Source organism: Echiichthys vipera, assembly GCF_963691815.1.
Source record: "Echiichthys vipera genome assembly, chromosome: 17".
In the NCBI taxonomy this organism is placed as follows: Eukaryota; Metazoa; Chordata; class Actinopteri; order Perciformes; family Trachinidae; genus Echiichthys; species Echiichthys vipera.
Window position 1 is genome coordinate 6,694,180 of NC_139842.1, and position 11,616 is coordinate 6,705,795.

Genomic DNA, 11,616 nt, shown 5'->3' on the forward strand with positions numbered 1-11,616 from the left:
TACGAGACTCGTCTGAAAGCACCTGATGCTATCTTTCTGTAAACATTTGCTGTCTGTTGACTTTGGGAATCAGACTCTCATTTCCCAGTGGAGCTCATCATTCAGCTGCCTGACCCCAGTAATCCTCCTCTCGTGTTCTTTCACGTCGTATTTTATTTGGAAGCATTGTAGTCGTAAATTCATCTCTCTGTTTGGCATGTATGTTATGAGCTTCATTGCACACGTGGAGTTGTTTCTCTCTCTTACCCCTCGGTGTGATGAAAAGTCCCAGGCCGTGGGGACGGTGAGCCATTTGTTCTCCCAGACGTGGCGACTGCGGAAAAGATATTTGCGCTCCCCTCTGCTAATAAATGATGGAGACTTGTGAGGCCCAAAGCAGAATTGTGTTAGCGCTCAACCCAATTTTCCCAGCCAAAACTTGTTATTGTTGGTGGCTGACATAATTATGGGACATTACATTCAAAGTTGGGTTGAAATTTCAGACCTCAAAACATTCTTTTGGTTCAGCTCAGGAGAAAACAAAGAGAATAAGCATACTGTAGCAATTCAGAGTAGGACAAATCCGATGTTCACTTCATGAGCTATAGGAAAAACATTTCATCATTTGCATCAATGCTGATTAGTATGACACGCAAATTCGCGAAGCGTTCCTTATTTTTTTTTGTTTCTTTTGGGGGGCGGCAGTAGCTCAGTCCATAGGTGACTGGGCTGGGAACTGGAGGGTTGCTGGTTCAAGTCCCTGTGTGCGACCATGAATGGAGCGTGGACTGGTGGCTGGAGAGGTGCCAGTTCATCTCCTGGGCACTGCCGAGGTGCTGTTGAGCAAGGCACCAAACTCCCAACTGCTCGGGGCGCCGACCGGCAGCCCCCTCGCTCTGACATCTCTCCATTGGTTGCATGTATATAGGTCCTGTGTGTGTTTCGGGCCTGTGTGTGTGTGTAAAATGAAAATTAATAGAGTGAAAATTGAATTTCCCCATTCGCAGGACTAATAAAGGAATTCTTCTTCTTCTAAGAGTGAAAGAGTTCGCCGTGAGAGTTAGAGATCGTATAGAGCTCTGGGATCATATTCACAAAACATCTTAAGGCTTAAAGGAACTCCTATTTTTCTGATTTAGGAACAACCCTTTCAAAATTGCACGTGTCAGTCCTAATTTAAAGTTATACGCCATACGATTTCCATCTATTTAATTGCCTTTTAAGTTATTATCTATCAAATAGTGAGTTAAAAAGGCCCACATTTTTGGTCCAAGAGTGATTCACACAGTGTTTTAGGGCGCACTCACACTGTCCTTCCGCACCGGGCCAAAACCGGTGTTTCAGCTAAAGCCTAGTGCGTTTGACCAGTGTGAGTGCACCCGCTCCATGCATAACTAACGTATGGACAGCGAGAAGCATTTGCGCGAGGCCCAGGCAGTGTGAGTACAAACGGGCCTGGGGCGCTGGGGTAGAGGGAGGGGGGACAAGTACCCTAAAGCCCGGGGGGCGGTGTGGAAGGACAGTGTGAGTGCGCCCTTAGCGCTAAAAGTGGCTCCTCAATATGTGAAGAGTTAGAAATACTTAAGAGGACTCTTGAGTCACTGACGACAAATCACAAACTTCTGGCAAATCCACCTGTAATCATGTTAACATTTTAGAATCCTTTAAAGACACTGAGCTTTTAAAAAGGTATCGCCTTCGTCGCAATGGTATTCTGATCACAGTAGAGCTCAAGAGATCAAGGTGACAAGTGACAAGCCTCCCTCCGTAGCTTTACCTAATTGATGACATATAATAAGTAAAATGTTTCATGTGAAGGCTGGGACTGTTTGTCCTCCTCCTGACAGCAGTGGTCTGGCTTTCTGTTTCTACTCCACACAGAGAGGGTGAAACACACAGTCAGCCCGACCCCACATCCTCCTATTTCACTGTGGGTTGGATCCGAAACAAGCCCTGTGGTTTTTCAACAGAAGTTACAAAGTATTTCTGTATCTCTCTCTCTCTCTCTCTCTCTCTCTCTCTCTCTCTCTCTCTCTCTCTCTCTCTCTCTCTCTCTCTCTCTCTCTCATTGAAGCAGGGCATCTAGGGAATTAATGTAAAATGAAATGATTGAGGTGCTGGTTTTGTTGTTGCACAGATAAGGCAGCACTGACACTTAACATCTAAGAGGAGGAGGAGGAGGAGGAGGAGGAGGAGGAGAAGGAGAAGGAGAAGGAGAAGGAGAAGGAGAAGGAGGAGCAGGAGGAGCAGGAGCAGGAGGAGCAGGAGGAGGAGGAGGAGGAGGAGCAGGAGCAGGAGGAGCAGGAGGAGGAGGAGGAGAAGGAGAAGGAGAAGAAGGAGGAGCAGGAGAGCAGGAGGAGCAGGAGGAGGAGGAGGAGGAGGAGGAGGAGCAGGAGCAGGAGGAGCAGGAGGAGGAGGAGGAGAAGGATAAGGAGAAGAAGGAGCAGGAGGAGCAGGAGGAGCAGGAGCAGGAGCAGGAGGAGCAGGAGGAGGAGAAGGAGGAGGAGGTCTCCCTCATTGAGTTTTGTTGTTTTCTAATGTCACCTAGTGGCAGAATGAACATGTTGCATCAAAGATACTTCCTCGCACAGGTTTCCAAGCAGTGACTAATTACGATGAGCCCCACCTTTACCAGCTGTAACAGTTAAGGGACTGACGTAGGCGCAGGCATGGGGCGATATGAAAATTTCATGTGAACATTATCCTGGCCAAAATAATTGCCTTTCACAATAAATATTTTAAACATGCTTAAAACTCAGAAGATGGCACTGAAACATACTGGAATCACTTTACCTCTATTCTAAATACTGTAATCATGAATCATAAGGTCCCCTTCATTAATAATAATAATAATACATTTTATTATTATTATTATATATGGTGTATTTCATTTATACATAGTAAAGAATGTCATAAAAAGAGAGGTCATAGAGAGACTATTAAATGACCAAACTTACTTTGGTTGTGGTGAATGATAAATACAGTGATGTTAATTGTTCATGTAACAAACCCTTTCACTTTCTGCTACTTCTTCTTCTTCTTCTTTCTGTGAAAAAAAATAATTTAGACTTGTTTTGAACGGTAACTTATCGGCTGTGACCAATTTAATGTGACAGTTAGAGGAAAAACTGCAACTGTCAGTTCGCAGGTCAAGTCTGTCCTGAGGAGATTCACGATTTCACCACCAAAAATTGTGATCCATGGTAAAACATTTATCACATCCCTAGATTTACACATCCATCATTAATGAGAGGGACTTAATATATCATACTACTATTATGTATACAACACACTAGTCTGAAATGGGTCATTCTGCAAAATGAAGACTTTTAAAACTCTATTTTACTTTAGTAAAAGATCTGAGTACTTCTTCCACCACTGCCCAAGACGATGGGGTATTTTAACCCAGTGTTAGTGTTAGTTTCTATGTCACTGTTATGATATTCTTTCAGACTAAATATATATTTTTAAGCTAACAATTTGTATAATAATCTTTACGGTTTTGATTGTCATACACATAGTTTAGTACAACTTCCAATGCATTTGTGACGATTTTAAGGTAAAACTTGAGTGTTATTGCAACACTGGGTCAAAAATACTTTGACTCATACTTTAATAATACTTTAAATGGGGAAATCACAACAGTAAAACTACATATAGGTGAAAATAACACATAGTCTGGGGTTTGATTGGTGACCCAACAGTTTTTTAGTGCGTATACTGAATGAATTCATTTATTTTGGTTATAAATGATGAGGAAAAAAATAATCAAACATTTGTGTGAATACGATTCAAAGATACACAACCCCCTTAAAGAAAGTTATGACTTGCAAAAGTATTTCCAATGTTTTTAGATACACAATATCTAAAGTTTTTAAGGTGCACAACCCTGTACATAATTGATTAGTAGCTTCACAGTAAATCTCTTCATTTATTATTCTAACAGCTCTTTTCTGAAGTCTCTATTTGGACAGTACAAAATCTGCAGACGTGTCTTATTCAACAGAACGATATAACGTACCTTCTCCTGTGAATAATCAGTGAGTATTACAGCACTGTACTACTTTGTGTGGAGCGTTTCTTCTGCTGCTGTGTCTTAACTAGAGCTGGAAAGATGCCAATTCTACTTATATTGCACAATTTTTCCATTTGTGTCAGCATAATGGGCCACCAAATAGGTTATGAGAAACAAGGCACTCAGCAGGAGATACGTAAAAGTGCTCCCTTTATTACAAATATCAATACTTCTGTGTGTAATTCAGTGAAGTGGCTTGACATCATTTGGATATGAAGTATGACACGTTGAGCTTTTGTGACATAGAAAGAAGAGAAATGCGTGATGAAAAGTAACAGGTCGTGTTGTTTCTTACCGACAGGCTAAAAATCGTAAATTCTCTGAGGTGAACGGATGTCGCCGGTTGTGTCAGAGCTAAATGTCAAACCACACTCTAATACACACGCTCACTCTCTCACACACCACCAGGACCACCTGACAGGACATGTAAACACTCAGAACCACACACACACACACACACACACACACACACACACACACACACACACACACACACACACACACACAAGACACACACAACTTAGCCTTTCACACTCTTTCTCATGTCTACTCACATGCCCACCCCTCACACACACACACACACACACACACACACACACACACACACACACACACACACACACACACACACACACACACACACACACACACACACACACACACACACACACACACACACACACACACACACACACACACACACACACACACACCTTAGCCTTTCACAATCTTTCTCATGTCGACTCACATGCCCACCGCTCAGCCCTCATTCCACAACGACACAGGAAGTCAAAGGGTGACCCATTTCTACCAGAAGTTTTATTTTGTTTGGTCTCTGCACATCTGTCACTGAGTGCACCGGAAATACACTGCATGTATAGAGAGGAGCAGCAACATTTACCACTGACCTCAATGACTTACATGAATCTAGAAATAGCAGTCTAATAAATATTATAGTAACTTGCACACAATTTCCTTATAGCAGACAGTAGACTTTACCTAGGGGAAGAATGCAGATTAATCATGTGTAATTATTATTATATTATATGATCTCTTCAACAGCATGACATCATTCATAAATATGAACAAACCAATGAGAATGTCTAACAAACACTTAATTGGCGCTTGCGCGCACACACACACACACACACACACACACACACACACACACACACACACACACACACACACACACACACACACACACACACACACACACACACACACACACACACACACACACACACACACACACACACACACACACACACACACACACACACACACACACACACACACACACACACAGACATCATATACTACACTGTCTTTGCCTGATTCAAGTCGAAAGCAATGCTCATATGTTCTTTGTTAAAAGCATTTTATCACTATTTACATAATCAAAAATACATGTAAACCACATTTCACTGCTTTTCAGATTGCATGCCAGAATGAAGCATTGTTATTTTGCGATAACATTAGTAGTTTTAAAGAGCTCTCACCACATATGTCTTTGTAAGACTTAAGTTAAAGTAATACATCTTAAACTACAAAATTGCAATTTTATGTATTCTGAAAACACACACGGTTTAAATGACTGACAATAGCATTTAGTTTAAAGTAATAGCATGCTTTGCTTTGCAAATTACATTACAAGTTATCAGATAGATTTATTGCTGAATGTTGTCTGTAGCTCTTTGAGGGTCAGATACCCTGTTTTACAGGGCTCCACAGGCATGGAGGAAGACCTGCACATGGCACCAGCCAAAGGCCAGGCCGCATAGCTGCCACTAGCAGCTGCCACAGCTACATCCACCTGTTGGCTATCAGAGGATATTGGAGTTAGACTGGGAGCACCAGGAGGGGGTGGAGCAGAAGAGGGGGGGCACATCTGGGAAGGGGGATGGACGATGAGAAGAGGAAGGCTCTGCTGATCATCTGAAACCTCTACCTCTTCGACATCCACGACACTTTTATCTTCCTGGCCTTCTTCATCTTCCTTCCCGATGCCAAAGCCAGAGTCTGGGCTCTGCGGCTCCCTCTTCAACCCCTCATAGGTTGGAAATGTGTCTGGAGAAGGGCAGAGGGCGAGGTGAAGGTTGTGGCTGTTGTGCTGATTGTGGAAATCATCCTGATAGGTGAAGTAGGCAGGATTGGGGTCAGTTCGAGCTGAGCTGCTGGAGGAGCTGGACATGAAGTATCCCATGTTAGAGAAGCAGGATGAAGAGGAGGAGTTTTCAGCAACCCCGCTAGTGTCTGAGCCGGACGAGGGGTAGTGCCGGACGTGAATCACGGCACTGGTGGAGCTGGAGGAGGGAGAGGTGGAGGAGACCACATCCCAGCTTTCACACACTTCAACCGGAGAGATGTGGTCACATGGCTGGGCCGTGAAGAACGACTCAGAAGCTGACAGAGGATTCAGCCATTTCTAGAGAAAAAGAAAGATGGTAGTAGCGTTTTTTTAATTTGTGGTCATGAATGTCATGAAAGTGTTTTTGTGTTTGTGAGAGTGGATGTTTCAGAACGTGCTCTGTATGTGAGTGTGAGTTTGTCAGTGTTGGTGTGAATACAAGCAACAGACAAACAACTTTAACAGGTGTATTCTTTTGTAGTTTTAAAATAAATGTTTCTAATCTAGGGCAGACTGGGGCTGTCCTTTTTCGCGGAGGTCAGTGGTGAGCAAGGAGTGACACCCCTTTACTTCTTATTAACCTGAACCAAAATGGCTAACTTAAAATTGACAAGGAGGTTATTCAACGGCTAAAGCTGCTTGGTGCCGCCAACCAGGTGGAACGCTCTACCCTTGGGGTGGCGCACGGCTTGAAATTGGCACCGAGCGCTACAGATCACGTATTCCTACGCTACGTCTCTGGTCTGCACTATGCTCTGCACCGTATCTCTTGGTGAAGTCATTATCATCTGAAGGCAGCTCAACAGCAAAGGGTCTGCCTCCTTCAGTATTCAACCTTGGCGTGAATAAGCCTGCCTTACAACATACACGCCTGCTGTTCGTAACACAGGCTTTCTGTTATAAATCTCCAAGCCCTAGTCAAGATAACCTTGACATCACTATGACATCATCAGGGTTATTTTTTTACAGGCCAGTTAGTATGCCTTAAGACTAGTAAACTGACTAAAGCAGTGAATGCAGATGAATGAGATCTCTGTTTTACAAAAATTGTAATAGTAATTGTATTGCATCTAGTAAGGATGAACCCTGGGCGCCTCCCTACGGAAGTGTTCCAGGCACGCCCAGCTGGGAGGAGGCCTCGGGAAGACCTAGGACTAGGAAGAAAGATTATATCTCCACATTGGCCAGGGAACACAAAAGTCCTAACATGTCTCAAAGTTTTAAAAAAAATGGTATTCAGGGTCTTGCTTTGGGCCCGCTCTTGTATCCCCATGGGGGATTTCTGCATTGTGCTCCCTGTTTCGGCTCAGCATGTGCTGGATGATACAGAGAGCATTATAAAGAGTGGAGCCATCAATGCCAAACATAATTGTATTTCCATTGGATGCAATAAATGGTTAAAGGTTAAATATGTAGAATCTTTATTCTGTCACATTCTGTTTATATTGTACCAGCCAATAGCGGCCGGCAGTGCGGGTTGCCAGGGTTGTCTGTTGTTGGGTGCAGCTACTGTAGGTTGGCACTGGGTGAAATGGAGTTTGCCAATCCTGCAGCTGCGTTATTTGTCCCAGCAGCTGAGTAACCGGGGGCGGGCCAAGCATTCACTCGATGGACTGAGATAAAGGAGTTCAATGGCATTAAAATGCACGCCCACATGGCTACGTTTCTCCTTGATCGATAAGCTAACTTTCATGTTTACTTAGCTGTAACGGCTAACGGTAACTCAGTCAAACTCCTCTGGTTGTTTTTATGGTGCAATTTGTCGGAGGGAATGGGTTTAACCAGGCTCAAACAGGCTCTGGTCTCCTGTAGGCTACTGGGCCGGGTCTGACCAACCTGGCCACCTGAGTGATGGAATTATTTTTTGTTGTTGTGACTATGATCTTGAGACACTAGATGGTGAGGTTCTGCTCATTTTCCATTTTCAACCTTTAAATCTATGACAAGAGTGTCCCTCAATGAACTAAATAATCAGAGTACTTCGTCTTCCACCCCTTGTAGAGTTACTGGACCCACAGTATGTATGACGTAGCTTAGAGGGAAAATACATAAAGTGAGAATAAAATCGGCCCCAACATTGAACCCTGGGGTATTCCAATTAGGGAAACAGGAGACAATAGAAACAAAAAAGCATTATGTCGATTGATTGGATTGTGGTAAATGCCTTTGTTAAGGCTATAAATCACAGTCTTGATGCCAATAGTCACACCATTTTATCAATTTGGACATGAGTCCTTGTTTAGAAAATTGGAAAGTAAACAACCAATGTCTACAAACGAATGTTCAGGATAAATTACATCTGGAAAATAGAAGGCCTAACAGGTAAAAATGCCTAATGTTTGGTTTGCAACATTTATTTTTTACCTTTAAATTTCCTCCGTGGACAGAGTGGAGAGTGTGGAAGTATTTGGAAGGGTTTGGTACTGGCTTCCCTTTGAGGAGCCTGAATGGCAAAAGGAAGTTATTAGATTAGATTAGATTAGATTAGATTAGATTAGACAAGACAGACAGACAGACAGACAGACAGACAGACAGACAGACAGATAGACAGACACACACACACACACACACACACACACACACACACACACACACACACACACACACACACACACACACACACACACACACACACACACACACACACACACACACACACACACACACACACACACACACACACACACACACACACACACACCAATACTGCACTCACCTCCTTCTTGCACAACTCCAGTACAACACCAGCGTTATAATGATGAGACTAACACTGATTATTACTCCCTTCATTGCCAGTAACTGACCCAGAGGCCACCCTGAAACGGAGAGCTGACATTAAAATGTGTTACATGCATTAACAAGTAAGTCATTCTTAGATTTCCCTCAGATCTATAATATCTATTAATTTGTACTTTAACAGGGTCTCACTATTACAACTTAAATCTGTCTTTAGTCTTTTCTGCCCCTTGTGCATCTTAGAAGAACGATGTACTTCATCATGGGATTTAAATGCAAAAAACTCATAACATAAACATGTGTCTTATTTACTCCTGTAAATTACCCCACAGGTGCAACATTTCACCAGAACCCTAGTAGAGCCTACAAGGCAGCAACCCCTCATGTAGCTTTTTTCGGATGTGCTTGGTGAAGTCCCTGAAGTAGACTGAACATCTCTCTGGGATCATATTGGGACATCAATAATAATAACAACAATCTAGTGTAATTCATCATTAAAATGAGAACTGTAAGCCGGCGAGCTATTTTCAGTGCCATTAAAACAACTTTTAAATGCAAAGCGTTGCTACCTTGATCCTGGGATGTTGCCACCATGTCTGTCGGTCCCACCCAGGATGCAGTTGGACTCCAGTTACTCCAGTGGCTATTGTGGAGCTGTACAGTGGGTTTGACTCTCACCCTGACTTGGCAATGCCCCTTTAGTTTCCAAGAGGGTATCGTAAGCTCTTGTTTTTGTGTAGATAGAGTGCTGGCCTCCTGATAACAGATGAGCGCGGAGAGTAGAACAAATATAAATATAAGCATGCTACATAAAGGCCAAACTTCAGTGAAAGTGACAGATATATACATTCAGATTAAATGATTAAAATGAGTTCTAACACCCTGGCTAGAGATTAAGAAAAGGAAACAAATTTGCACAAGGCGGTGACAAAAACGTAGACTGCAGACAGTGTTTTGCGGTCATATAATCACGAGGCAAATTCAAATTTATAATCATAAAGTCATCTATAAAAACAAAACGTTTTAGCTTTGCTGCTACATCAGTCAAGAAAATAACAGTTTTATGAAATGTCCATTCATGCATGCATGTGCATAGACACTCACGTTCCATGTGATGTTTTTCTGTTTGATCTGAACTTGGAAGTGAAAGGATGTGAAGTAATCAGAGGGAGGACGGCCTGGACTCCATAATATCCTGGTCTCATTGGCAGTGCTGTTGACATTGGGAACACCTGGAGGATGCATTTTAACTGCATGCAAACACACACACACACACACACACACACACACACACACACACACACACACACACACACACACACACACACACACACACACACACACACACACACACACACACACACACACACACACACACACAGACACACACACACAGAAACACACACACACACATTCCTGATGTTTAAAAAGGATATTTCTCTGCAACAGTTTTTGAAAAACACCATTAAAATCAACAGACGCTGCACATTTTTGTCATGATGTGTTTCAGATGACCTCTTGAACACTAACGAGGTTTCTTTTTAATTCTTATTTTCAAGATTCTCTTGTAATTAATGAGGAAAAAAAGAAAGTAACAGATTTGTGAATAACTTTTCAAGAGCAACTAAAACGGTTACAGCTTACCGCGGGAAGCTACTCACTGTGATTGTATGGTGTGTAGTTTGTGATGTTCTCCACCATCGTCCTGTTACACTCCACGCTGATGTAGGGCATGTCTTTAAAAGGGTTGAATTCCTGGAGGGACCCGTAATATAATCGATGAATCAGCGGAGACAGAACTTAAGTACGGGTCATTTAGCTTTAGAGCAAGACTGTTGATTATTGTTATGTATTTATTCTTTATTTCAGTTCAACATTTCTAAACATTCAACAGGGAAATATAGAGACATCCACACAACGTTCACAAGATGTATGGTGTCGGTGACTTACTTCATTTTCAAAGACAAAACTGCAGCCTGGAGGAGAGTTTCTGTGTCCTTTCAGCTTGCAGCTTCGACTGAAAAAAGGACAAAAATCACCATTAACTGCTGCAGATGTGACCGAGCCGCTGTTAAGCCCCGTTTTCACCCCCAAAGCCCAAAAGTGTTATAGCTGTAACATCTTACATAATTCTTCCAGAAAATCGCATGTTGTTTTTAGAGATCCAGGTTGTCTTCACACCAAAGACCCAGCAGTCCACACCAGGAGCCACTGGAAAGCTGTCCCATGTACAGCTGACATTGTTGACAAAGTCATTTACGCAGGAGAGTCCTTGAGTAGCAGAGTCATAACACAAAAATAGGGAGATTAGGATGGTGTCTCGTTATCAGTGTCATTGGACATGTCGTTCATGTAGGACATTCAGATTAACCACTGATCTCTTGAGTGGCAGTTGCAAGGTGAAATCAGTAAAATTCCCCTTTTGAGGGGATTTAGTGTTCAACTTTAAAATTGTCCTGTTTCACTCAAAATACTGTAATTCATGACTATATGTCGTGGCAAATTCACTAGGAAGACGAAAATGAACAAAAAACATTGTGTGATTATTTTCTATCCCGTGTGCCTGAAGAGCAGAACGACTATTTAAGTCACAACCACACACAGTTATACCTTGTGACCCTCTGTGAAAGTGGGCTGCATGCACTGAAGACAGAACTACCAGGACGCATAAAGACACCAGGATCTCCATGTCCAT

General features: G+C 42.6%; 1 protein-coding gene across 1 annotated transcript; it reads right to left on the bottom strand.

The window, feature by feature from the left end:
- Positions 1–5,714: 5,714 nt before the first annotated feature.
- On the bottom strand, positions 5,715–11,616 carry il2rb (interleukin 2 receptor, beta; the record flags this gene model as incomplete). Its single annotated transcript, XM_083931215.1, has 9 exons — positions 5,715–6,482; positions 8,550–8,628; positions 8,902–9,001; positions 9,491–9,677; positions 10,026–10,171; positions 10,583–10,676; positions 10,872–10,938; positions 11,048–11,192; positions 11,532–11,616. The coding sequence occupies 9 exons, from the start codon at positions 11,614–11,616 to the stop codon at positions 5,715–5,717; spliced, it is 1,671 nt and encodes a 556-aa protein (XP_083787341.1).